This window comes from Nelumbo nucifera, chromosome 3 (assembly GCF_055504915.1).
Source record: "Nelumbo nucifera cultivar China Antique chromosome 3, China Antique-T2T, whole genome shotgun sequence".
In the NCBI taxonomy this organism is placed as follows: domain Eukaryota; kingdom Viridiplantae; phylum Streptophyta; class Magnoliopsida; order Proteales; family Nelumbonaceae; genus Nelumbo; species Nelumbo nucifera.
Window position 1 is genome coordinate 19,017,456 of NC_142651.1, and position 12,558 is coordinate 19,030,013.

General features: G+C 38.8%; 2 protein-coding genes across 7 annotated transcripts in view; both read left to right on the forward strand.

The window, feature by feature from the left end:
- The first annotated feature begins 2,024 nt into the window (after positions 1 to 2,024).
- LOC104600053 (uncharacterized) lies at positions 2,025 to 7,576 on the forward strand. 2 transcript variants are annotated; one of them, XM_010262861.3, is made up of 6 exons: positions 2,025 to 2,505; positions 3,222 to 3,322; positions 4,400 to 4,497; positions 5,442 to 5,656; positions 6,707 to 6,759; positions 7,088 to 7,576. In XM_010262861.3, the coding sequence occupies exons 1-6, from the start codon at positions 2,097 to 2,099 to the stop codon at positions 7,130 to 7,132; spliced, it is 921 nt and encodes a 306-aa protein (XP_010261163.1). In that variant the 5' UTR covers positions 2,025 to 2,096; the 3' UTR covers positions 7,133 to 7,576. The 2 variants fall into 2 exon arrangements, with proteins under 2 accessions (XP_010261163.1, XP_088758148.1); XM_088902022.1 differs by lacking the exons at positions 5,442 to 5,656; positions 6,707 to 6,759; positions 7,088 to 7,576 and having other exon boundaries at positions 2,026 to 2,505; positions 4,400 to 4,501.
- Positions 7,577 to 8,767: 1,191 nt separating this feature from the next.
- LOC104600060 (Prolyl oligopeptidase family protein) overlaps positions 8,768 to 12,558 on the forward strand; it is a 34,873-nt gene continuing 31,082 nt past the window's right edge. For 4 of the 5 annotated variants that reach the window (XR_016083376.1, XR_016083375.1, XR_016083377.1 and 1 more), the window contains exons 1-2: positions 8,768 to 9,345; positions 9,601 to 9,770. Coding sequence is in view for 2 of the 5 variants with exons in the window: in XM_088899554.1 (XP_088755680.1) it covers positions 8,987 to 9,345; positions 9,601 to 9,770 (529 nt within the window). In the remaining 3 variants the exon portion in view is untranslated. The remainder of the gene's footprint in view (positions 9,346 to 9,600; positions 9,771 to 12,558) is intronic. The other variant, XM_088899555.1, reaches the window with a different exon arrangement.

Here is a 12,558-nt window from a genome sequence, read left to right on the forward strand (position 1 = left end):
TTTTCATAACTAATGGATTATTTAACAATAGATTAATATTTAATAATAGATTATTTGACAATTATGGGGAATACTATGAATATATAATAAACATTGAATTCCCTTTACCGAAAATTCCCCTTATTCCCCTTTCTTTAATTGAAACCAAATCTTAACAAATTATGGCACTGTTTTTATAGGGAATTGGAGAGAATATGTAGGAATTAGATATAGAAGTGAAAGAGAGGATAAAACATATATTGGGCTAATTATGGAGAGAAGTGAGATTGTTATAGAAAGTGAGAGACGTGAGTTGGGGGGGGGGTGGGGGAGAACTCGAGGTGATTTTTTTTTTTGGTAACTTTTTTAGATCTATGTGCCCCAAGGGCCATAGGCATATATTGTCCCACTATTTTCACAAAAACCCCCTTTTTTGCCTTAATTTGTAATTTTGATTTTTTTATAAATTAAAAAATATATTAAGTATAAAAATATAACATATTTATACATTATTTATTGCTAAAGTATATATTTATACACATACATACATATGTATGTACACTTTTTTTTTGAAGGTTATATATATACATACATATATATATATATATATATATATATATGTATGTATATATACACACACACTTAATACATACTAGTAAATGTGTACGTGCATTTGCACGTGGCAGATTGGCAGTATCTCTATGACAAAACTACTTATAATTTATGATCACTTTTAATAATTCATCTATCAAAAAAATTAATTAATGTATTAAGTGGGCATTTTCTGAATAGTTATAATTCATGGTTCCAACACCCTGGCAGTTTTGGAACGTTTATAAGTGGATAGTTTATGAAGTAAGAGTAAAGGACATATATGGCCTCTTATACCCGTTGTATGCTTAGACAAAAGGGTGAAAAATGTCCAATGAAAATTCCAGAAAGAAAGAGCATTCGCTCTTTTATGGGTAGATAATTATATGCTGACGTGACACAGTATTAACTGTTCAACCCAGCCAATCAAACCGATGACCCGTGACTAGAACTGTTCATGGGCCGGGTATCCCGATGGCTGGCTCGACCCGGCCTGCACCCCGGTCGGGCTTGGTCATGTAATTAGACCCGCGGGCCTGACCTCGAGCCTAACATAGTAACCCCGACTGTGTTTTGGGCCGGGTTCAAGATTTGTCAAAAAAGCCCAGTCCGACCCGACTCAGCATTATATATTTTATAAAATATATAATATGTATTTTATATATTTTATAAAATATATAATATGTATTTTATATATTATATAAAATATATAAATAATATAATATTTATTAAAATATATATATATATTTATAATTTAATATATACATTTTTTATTTTTTTCTTTATAATCTCTCTCTATTCAGCTGCTAATAGTATGGGCTAAATTTCGGACTCGGGCCCAAATCCAGGCTTCAGGTTTTTTACGAGGGCCAGACTCGAGCCCAAGTTATAGGCCCGATGGTCGGGCCAGGCTCGGGCCTTAGAAAATTCTATTAATACAAAATGAAAGCCCGGCCCATGAACAGATCTACGTGACGTAGAGGCAAAAACAGATCGGCATTCAGGTAAATTTTTAAAACATTGTCAAATGCATACTTCGGATGAATTGAGATCTGTTCCTCAAATAGCGCGCCTCACAACGAACTCACAGCCACATCCCACCCTACCCTGTATTAGGAACGATCTCCCCATCAATAATAAATTACAAGTACGTGAGATGTTCCCTATCTGCGGCCAGGAGGTCAGCGTGAGGCGCATTCTATCAGAGGAGATTCGGACTCACTCCGGATTGGCTTCCTACACGCAAACAGTGTATATACATCTCAGCATGCATTGAGATTTGAGAACATTTTCCGTTCTTGTCAAGGGAAGATGTTCTCAATGCACGGTTGGGATGTGATATAGGGCGCATGTGAGAGCCAATGCGATCATCCAAATGCCACGCCGTGCCGTATGCTCCGGTTAACACCCAGTTTCTATCAGCGCACGTTAGCAAAATCCAGTTCAAAATGTGTCGAAAACCAGTTTTCATATAATATCTTCATGGGGAGAAAGAGGAAGTAAGAATCAAAGTAAGGTTTCCAACCATGGATTTTTGGCAGAAGGCTCGAAGTTTTGCTCAAGAAGCAGCGAAGAAATCTCAGGAAATTACACAAGAAGCCATTTCAGCAGCGAAGCGATCTCCAGAGCTAACAAGGGGAGCGGCCAGGATCTCTGATATCGTATCCGAGACAGCAAAGAAATCAAAGGAGATTGCCGCGGAGGCTACCAAGAAAGCCGATCAGATCAAGATCGAGGCATTGAAGCGAGCCGACCAGATCAAATCCCTTGCCGAGGGAATCTCTCCTCAGATTCCTGTCCCTACCATCTCCCTCATTGATTTCTCTTCTGATACTCTCTCTTCGTCTGACCTCGAGAAATTTGGTGTTACCGAAGAGCTGAGGGATTTTGTTAAGGGCATCACCATTAACACATTTCAGGATTTTCCCATACAAGGTGCTTGATTTCTTTCTTTTGGATTTTCATGTTGACTTGTCTGTGTTAGTTTACTTTGTTTCTTCCCTGAAATGTTGAAGTTTGAAGATGGGCTTCTTGTTTTAGGGTTCTGGTTGAATTTACCTGTTAATATATTAATAATTTGGAGTCCGTTGACTTTCGTGGCAATTCGCGAATAGCAGCATTTAGAAGAATAGAGGATAGTATAATATACTTAAGTCCAGTAATGCAGCTTTGAATATTTAATGTTTAATTCTCATTGGGCATCTTTCTGATGTTTTGGCATTTTGGAAGTTATATAAGAGTAACTTGCTCTAAGATTTTACTGGGTTATCTGGAAAAGGCCACTTGATTTACATTTGTAGCTGGTGTTACGTATCTTTATTGCACTTTTCCTACGCATCAGATATTTAGTAAGGGTTAACGAGAGAAGCCATGACGATTAGTCTGATTAGCTCAATTATTACTTCTTCTTTGAGTGGGGTCTCCAGAAAGGAGATATATTCTTTGTTTCCCCTTTTACATGTTATGATGAGTTCGTAATAGAAAGTTGGAAAATGGTACTCTCAAGAAGTTCTAGTAATGTCAATTTGATTTTACCAGACTAGAGTACTGAAAAATCACATATATATATTTATATTTAAATTTTTGTTCTTTTCTCCTTTCTCATCACATTCTTATGCTTACTTTCTGGACTTGCTTTACATGACATATAGATGAACCGGAGATCACTGATGTCCCCACTGTCTCAAATGTCCGGAAGGATCTTACAGAGTGGCAAGAGAGACATGCTACTCTAGTTCTCTCGACCGTCAAGGTTGTTTCTTACTTCTTATCTGAGCATCATTGTGCATACGGGATGAAATATGACTCCGTGTGTACTTTTAACTGAAATTCATAAACGTATTTCCTTCTGATTTTTGTTTTTGTTAAGAAGTAAATGTTAAGTTGCTAAATTCACAAGAGATGTTTTTGCCTCTTTTTTTTGGGTTGACTTGAGGGGAAGTAGTTATTTTCTAAATTATAGGATGGAAGTAGGTAACCTATCAAAGAAATCTAAGGAGGAAAACCTATACAATACACAAGAATAATAAATTGGGAAAGGAAGGACTTTTTCTTTAACTAGTGCTATCCATCTTAGAAAAAGCGAGGAATGCCTGCAGCTGCAAGGAAGGAAAATCCTTTTCTCTAAATAATGTCAAACACCACTCCAAACTCCCTTTTTTGTAGATGTTTAGATTTAAGTATCTTGAGCCACTGGAACCTTGAGTTCTGAACATAAGCATAGCAGAACTCTCACCACCAATTTGCAATATCTAGGCAAATTTGAATGGTTTATCATAATTCCTGGATAGGGATTTAAAGAATTAGTAAAGAAAATAAAATGATTTATCCTCAGAGACATGGTGCAGTGACTGTTTATAAGTTTTAGGAAGAAAAGGAGGATTCCAACTTCAAATGCTATCTATCTTTTCCAGTAAAAAAATGTTATCAAATGCTCTACATGGTCTTGAAATGCTTACCTCTTACCCATGTTCCTTTTGAGAATGCTCTTAATCACCCTTCATTCACAATTGATAAAAAGGTCATTCTTTATTCACTGCCATGCTTTTGGAGGCTGTGAGGATGATTTCACATGAAGAAAACATCATAATACCAATACCATGCTTATTTATTTTATTCATGTCCTCATAATTACTAGGGAATCTTAAAAAATAAAGCTGCACAGTGTTTGAAATTGCAATTTTTCTGTCTAGATACTAATGGAAGTGAAGAAAAATATATGTTTTCTTTGAAGCTCCTTGTAGACAACTTTCCATAGATTGATACATCATGCCTTGTTTTCCATTAGATGATTCTCAAAATATACCCTCTGACAAGTTTTTTGTTGCAGGAAATTTCAAGCCTAAGATATCAGTTATGTCCGCGCTTCATGAAAGAAAGGAAGTTCTGGAGGATATACTTTATACTTGTGAACAGTCATGTGGTTCCGTAAGTAATTCATCTTCTAGAGCAAACCTCCTTTTTGGCTATTGCTGGTGATAAAATGCTCTTTCGATGGATAAAAAAGTTAATTTTCTGATACTGTAAACGAATTGAAATTTGTTTTGGAGTTTGGGATTTAGATCAAAGGAATGGTTCTGCACTTTGAATTTCTATATTTTTTGCATTATCCAAAATAATTAAAATGATAACCTGCAATAAAAATTAAAGAGAGGATACCTCAAATCTCCTTCCATAAAATGCTTTACTGTCAAAACCATATTTTTTATAATGCACCTTTGTCATGCCAAATTTCATTTGTTGGATCCATTTTAATGTTGTATATGGCTGTATTACCATAGTATTGTTTATTCAATTATTCTATTATACTTTCCAGTCCTTTTTCAAATGGGTCAAACTTTTTGAATCCGGATTTATTGCCTAGCTGTTTTTTGAAATTTATCTCTATAGCGGCTGTCTTTAATCTTTTATCATCATTTACATCTAGACATATTCAAGCACATTTCCACCATATTTGCCAGATGCTGTTATTTTATTATATATAAACCCTGATTTTGGTGAATCTCAGCTTGTTTGACAGAACTGTACTGATGCATCTCCATTTTTGGTCAATTTCCCTTAACAATCCAAAGAGAGATGCATACTTGTATCATTGTATGGTATGCATTCAAATGAAGTACATGCAAACAGGATGAAAGGATTCCTTTTTTTTTCCCTCACTCAAGTTTGATATACATCATGATTAATGGGGAATATGACTAAGATTTAGATGATCACATATTGACCTTCATTTATTATTATGCATAACTGTATGTGTGATGTTGGTGTAGTTCTGGGTTCATTTGTCTGATGAAGTGATCTATGTGTTTGTATCTAGTAAAAAAGCAGCTTCATTTATTTTTTAAGTTTCCTCCTTTGTGGTTCCATATTAGATATGAGAAACAGTATATGGAAGAGGTTAAGCTGAAAGCTACAGAACAGACAAAAGATGATAAATTGAAAGAAACTCCAACAGTTGGAACAACATCTAAACCAGAAGTGGCCCAAACAAAGCAGCAAAGTAAGGGTTTAACTTCATCATCTGCCGAGCAGGACTTGGATGTATTTCTCTTGGGAGATCTTGGAAGCAGTGCTGATGAGGGCCCAGGTACTACTTGTTAAAGTTTTAATATGTGGTAGATGGCTTGACCATAAATGAAATCATTGCATCTAAGCATTTGAGAGGTTTCTTATATATATATATATTTCAAAGGATATTATGTTGATTTTCAAACTAGCTATTTCTAACTTTATAGTTAATGAGATGATTTAAGTTAAATTAACTGGGACATTGGATAAACCATCTCTGTGAGAGGGTGTTCATTAATGTATAATTACCCAGTTTAAATGGAACGCCTGTTGTGCCAACCTTAGCCCCCACAAAGCCTTGAGGTTGCATCTGTCTTCTGATTCCTAACCACTCACCCAACCAGTTTATGTTCTTTTTAACAACAAGGAGTTCCCCAAATGTTTTCTCTTTCTTTCCTTTTTTTAGATGGTAAAACTGATTGGAAGTTGTCCTTTAGTCTTTTACTGCTTTGAACCTTAGTAGTTAGCACAGGAGGTTGTCAGTTACTGGTTACTATTGATTGGTGGATCACCTTAGAATGCCACGTTTGACTCTTGATCTGTTTTTATAAAAAGGGTCATAATTCAGCAAGGGGCCCTTCGCATGTGGGACACACCTGACCAGTCGTTTGGTATCAGATGACTATACAAGGTCTGGTATAAGCGTTTAAGAAGATTTCAATCTGACAACATAGAATACACCCTCAATAAAGGTGCTCCCATTGAATTGAATTGCTTTACAAAATTAACTATCACATTATCAATTTATCACTAATCAAACTTCACAATGCAAGGAAGAGTTGGTACATGGAACTTATGGTAGGTTGTTGTCAATTCTTTGGTTAATCACTATATAGTCAAAATCTCAAAACATGGTCAATGTTAATTTTTTTTTATCCTGGTTTGATTATCTCAAAGTTGTTGGGAGCTGAAGCATAATCATAAAATTTTGTCATGGAATTGTAATTTCTGCATCCTTAACCAGACTTGAGTCTACATAGTTAAAGAAATCTACAAAGTATTTTTTGTTCCAGTGATGGTGCTATTAGCTCCTACTTTTAATTTATTGATGATCTATCTGCTATTTCAGATGCTGCAGATGATGGGGAATTTGATGATTTTGACAAGATTGTGGAGAACTCGGTTAGGCATCTTTAATATTCTTGTTTTGAATTTTAAACTGTTATTTTTATTACTTTATTCTCTTTGGACCATATGAATAAGGCCCTGGGTTGGCCTTTTGATACACCGACCAACCTAACCATGTGGGTAGGGGTGCAAGTGTACACCTCAGGCTGGTGAATTAGCATTTTACACTGCTTTTGGGCTCGGCCCTTGGCCCGGGTCCATTCAAATTTTGACAAAAGCCCAGCCCAAGCCCACTCAAATTGCACTCCTACATGTGGGGCAGACAAACTAGCTTCATTTAGTTAGTTTTGACATTGTCTGAAAACATTTTTGCTATGCGCAGGAGGATGAAGAAGAGAAGCAGATTTCAAAGGCAACTGCAGGGTAAATCAACTTTAGCCAAAATAAAAATAGGAAGGAGTAGGCGCCACTCATCCAAGAATTCAAGAAAACCATATGGTAGAGGTGAAACAGATAAGCATGGATTAAGAAGGTTGGTGGTGCCGTGGTGGTGGTGACACTGGTGAGGGGGTGATTGATGTTCCTTTGCTATATTGAGATTGTGAGATGTTTCCCTTGCCAATGCTCCGAGTAGGAGGAAAAAGGATGGAGACGGCGCTTATTTGGTGTAAATGTTAATGCTGTTCTTGTTAGTTCAAATCTAAATGTGTGTTTCTCTTGTATTGCCAATTTCATTTGACGCTTGGTCCCCTGATAGCAAGATTTTGAAAGGTTGATGTCATGTAATATTGCTTGTTCAAGTTTATGTAATATTGTTTATGTAGACAGCGCTTATTCATTATTTGTTCAAGTTTATGTAATATTGTTTCAATAGATTCCGAAGAATTTGGCGGTAAAAGAAGACTTGCAGGATATCTCTATAATCTTTAGTTCTTTACTGTATGATGCCGAACTTGCTTTGACAAGTGTGGCTCTGCCTGATTCCTGAATGCCACTATATATTTCCACCAATTTCTGTTTTGCCAATTCCATTGGTTTCGGTGGGATCGGGCAGTAATGATTCCTGGGATTGATCATTCGTTCGTGTTCACCTCTTTGCCTCTTTGGTCTGTATTCGTAACAAAAAAAAGAGGGTTCGACTATGATACAGGAAATTCATGATTTTCATCAAAATTCACCCAAAGCTCTTCCGGTACCATGTATGTCCGGTATCAACCCCATGAATTGTGGTGAAAACCCAAAACCCATAATCATCGTCATTATTATTATTTTGAAAACTAAAACCGAATTATTATAACACTATCAAATTTACAAAGCTCTTTACATCAGGAACCCCAAAGGGGGGGTAGCTTGGGAAGGAAAACAGATCCTGATTAATTGGTTCCTATTTTTATGATGCGGTTGATTGGTTGTAAATTTTTCAGTATCATGTCTTTCCAGTATAAGTGGACTGGGGTACCACTACGTATTGGGCCCTTCCTAATATGCCCCTACAGGGGTTGTACTATTGAGTCGGCCTGGTTCAGAGGGTAGCCGGGACTTAAACCGGCTCCTCTGAACCAAAATTGAAAAAAAAACTGGAAGTTTAAAAAGGCCAATACTGGCCGATATGCCGTACCGAGTATCGGCCAGTATCGATACTTTGAACCTTGGGGTACCATACCAAGTACCAACTACCAAGATTATGAGATCACAATTACCCTATCCCGGGAGAACCTGGGGGCGGTTAATTGGGTTAGGTATTCCATATTTGTAGGAATGTTTATTATATGGTTCCAACCATAAAATCAAATTGAACCAAACTACTGTAATTTATAGTTTCATTTGATCTAGACTTAGAATGGTTTAGTTCGATTTCTTAAATTTTAGAAACCAAACCATAAATTGTAAACCAAAATACTTTTTTACCGGTTTGATGATATCTACTCTAAACCGCACCAAACTGGAGTGCGAACACCCTAGGATTTTTTTTTTGTAAAACACCCTAGGAAAACTTGGGTCCGGTCCAAAGAGGGTTGGGTTCTTAACTGCAACAGTGCAACATGAACCTGGTCGAAAATTTTTGTGTTTGCCGGTGAAAGGCAGCGTTGCATATGGGCGTTCTTCTTACTGGATTTCATTTTCAAACTACACTACACAGACAAGGGAATAGCCATTCTCGGCAGTCCCATTCGCAGACCGCACTCCCTCTCTCTCTCTCTCTCTCTCTCTCATCACCGCCTTCCATGGTTCCATTTACGTAAGCTTCTTCCGCGCTTCTCATCTCGAATGCGATATTGCGATGTTAATCAGGAGGTCCTCTTTTCCATCCTTATTCCATATATTCACTCCCAAGTTGTCCGTTACCTTCTTCTCTTCTCTCTGCAAAGGAAGACTCTTTAGGCCTCCCTCTGCGGCAACTCCTCCTGTTCCGAAGAAGATTCCCTTCACAGTCTCTGCTCATGGAAGAACATGGGAGGATCCTTACCATTGGATGTCCAACACCAACGACTCAGACCTCCTGAAGTACCTAAACCAGGAAAACAATTATGTCGAAGCTTTCATGGCCGACACCATCCAACTACAACAGAAACTGCTTTCTGAAATGAGAAGCCGAATGCCTCCTAAAATCTCAACTCCCCCTGAACGCTGGGGGCCCTGGTTAGTTCCAACTTCTAGTTCATTCGTAGTCATTTAATCCTGAAATCTTGGTCATTCTTTCCCTCTTTTCCACGTACATGGTTTCTATCACAACAATATCTGCAAAGAAGATTGCAGCGGTGCAACTATACTACCGAAAAGAACAGTGTAAATATTGCCCAGCCATAATCCTCTATATAGAAGTCGAGGGTGGTGGACTCTAAGATGAAACCGACCTGCTGATACGGTGCTTTTTCCCTTCTTTCTATGGCACAGGTTGTACTACCAATACATCCCTGAGGGAAAAGAATACCCAGTTTTATGCAGGAGACTGGATGCCCGAACCCACAATAGTGGTTGGATCAAGAAGGTTCTCAATTACGTAAGTTGGGGATTAGCAAGGGAGGAAATACTGCTCGACTGGAATGAAATCGCAAATGAGTTTGGTATGCTCTTTGATTTTGAGTCTCTCTTTTAGTTGGTGCTCTTAAAAGAATATGGATGATAATATAATCCTTTACGTAATTTTAGTTGGATCCAAGCATGCTTTGTTATATCATAAATCGAAGCCATATTGGTTAGACTAATCCTGTACGTGATATCCTTATGGGTGCTGAATAAATGTCACTGTTCTGTTTGCTGATAAAAAATCTGTGCTATATACACACACATGAATCCTGTTGCTCCATTTTGCTATATCTGGCACTATATCTTCTCTTAAAATTTAGGAGATGAGATAGCTTTCTTTTGTTTGTTTAGACCACTGGCTTTTACCATATCTCTTCTTTTAATTGGTACATTGGTTGGGAGGAGTTTTAAGAAATGAGGCTGGAGAGGTTATCCTTCTCTACTCTGGCCCGTTGGGAGTTGGGAATTCTGTTAGGGCAGAATTGTTAGCCGCCATACAAGGAGTCCTTCTCGCAAAAGAATTGGATGTGGAGAATATACTGATTGAGGGGGACTCTAAGATAGTAGTGGGGTGGTTAAATAATTCAGAGAAGGTTGCATGGATTTACAAGAATGAGCTAAAGTATAAATGGCTGACAAGAAACATGTCTGTTACAGTACAGTGGGTGGGAAGATCGGTGAACGCTCTCACTGATACTTTGGCAAAACAAGGGACAAATAGGGAAACATTGTTCTGGTTACCCTCCCACAGTTTGGGTTCTCATTGCAGAATCTTGTGACGTTAAAGTCACCCCCAATGCACCAAGGAAAATCTTCGAATTCATGTAGAGAGTCTAGCTCTTCCCAAAGTCTTGCTCTTTCAGAAGGAGAGTTTGGACCATAAACACCTGTCAAGATCTAGTTGAATCCATCTGTGGCATTGGTGAAGAGAACTGAGACGGAGAAGTCTCCTTTATCTACCTCCAGACCGGACACAACCTCTTCTTTCTAAATGATGATAATCCCTCCCGCTGCTCCTGTAGCTGGAAGAGCAATCTAGTTCCTCCCTCGGATACCCCAAATGGTTTTGATTAATTTTCTATCCGTAGTTTCTGTTTTTGATTCCTGTAGGATCACAATATTAGGATTTTCCCTTCGAAGGGTTTCCTTGATTAGGCATCTCTTTCATTTCCCTTCCAGACCCCTGACGTTCCAACTCAATATCTTCATTAATTCTCTGTTTAAATCTTCACTATCAAATGTTGGAGTAGGGGGGGGGGTGGCGGAATCTTCAACGCCCTTGCCTGAGGTGAGTTGGGTTTTGTCTTTATTCGACCCAAGGACTTGGGCTAGCAGAAGAAAGGTTGGGGGAAAAAACAGGTTGGGTTTTATCAACTGCCCGATCATCCCTCCCCTTAGAGATTTTCTTTTTTTGCGAGTTTTTTGAAATTTGAACATCCTTTCCCTTTTCTGATATACTTCCTTTCTTGTTCATGCGAAATTTCCTAGAATGGATTTTTTTCCGATGTTTCCTCTTGGGTGAAGTAAACTTTGCTTCTATAGTTCTAGGAGCTTGAGCCTCACGCAACTTCCTCCGATCGGCAAATGGCACTACAATGATTCCCATTTTGCCACATGCACCCAAATCAGAGTGATGAGCCAACTCGACCGGGCCCAGTTGTGATTCAGTCGTCTTCTCCACCTCAAACGAGTGGTTTGTCTTCTCTATCTCGATTGAGTAGTAGAACCAGACATCCCTGTCCAAAATTGGAACTAAGTGAGGGATAGCATGCACTCCTCTTCCCCTTACCTTGATTCTTGCATAACGTAACTCCTGTAGGTCCCTTGTCTTGGCATTAATAGTCTCAAGACCACCACAGAGGCTTCCCAGAAGGTTGAAGACCTTTGTAGTCCAGAGATGAAATGGAAGGCCACGGATTGTCACCCAACCTTCAAAGGATAGGCTATTGGGAGAAGCATTAACCGTTGGCTACCATCTCTCAAGCAGCACACGCCTTCCATAGATGAGCAAAGAACTTAGTCTGGTCCAAATGTTGACTAGGGGCAAATCCCACTGGCCTATTTGCGTCCATGGGTTTCAAATGCAGTAGATTAGGGGAATGGAGGTTTGCTGAGAGGCCTAGCTCTACGTCCTTCCAACTTAGACTTTCTTCTTTGGTGCGTATAAATGCTGTCTTCCATATGCCAAAAGGTCCAGAGTGGTGAAAGATGGAGATAAATGGCCGTCCTCTGGCCACCACTACTCTGCTTCTGCCTTTTTCAAGAGTCGGAAAGTTCTTCAATAGGGGGGTATCTGTCTTTGGTCTCTCGTTGTTGGTGAGAAGTGGTTTGAGGGTGTTTGTGAAAGTCTTCCACCCAAAGCTGCTTCCTTCTTCAGGGATGCAAATGCTGCTCGTTTTGCCTGCACCATCCCAACGGCTAAATCTGATGAATCTTCCCGACTTATTTTTAGCCGCATGAATAATAGTTATCCTTCCTCTGTCTACTATTCGTTGAGGCTCACTTGACCAAATACGAGTGGCTCAGAAGCTTCTCTCAAAAATCCACTGTCCAACTCACCTCCGATTCATTTAGGGAGAGCCTCGCCTGAGCTCCTCTTCCTTGTTCTGTAATCACCAATTCTCCGTCATCGTTGAAACGACTGTATTCTAGCTCGAACGTCTTGGAGCCGATAGCAACCCAACGTCGCCAACTCTCTGTCATCATTGATCTGTCATCGTTGCATCAATGTATTATTATATGAAAGTTAATCTTCCTAGTTTATACACTGATAGAGGGTGGGCCTTTGCACAACGGTTGGGTTGCTCCATTGCGACTTGGGTGACC

What these genes read in the sequence shown, in the direction of transcription:
- LOC104600053 (XM_010262861.3), top strand. Translation starts at nt 2,097, where the DNA reads ATGGATTTTTGGCAGAAGGCTCGAAGTTTTGCTCAAGAAGCAGCGAAG. An exon ending in TAGTTCTCTCGACCGTCAAG is followed by an intron (nt 3,323 to 4,399) that starts GTTGTTTCTTAC and finishes TTTTTGTTGCAG; the next exon opens with GAAATTTCAAGCCTAAGATA. An exon ending in CAGTGCTGATGAGGGCCCAG is followed by an intron (nt 5,657 to 6,706) that starts GTACTACTTGTT and finishes CTGCTATTTCAG; the next exon opens with ATGCTGCAGATGATGGGGAA.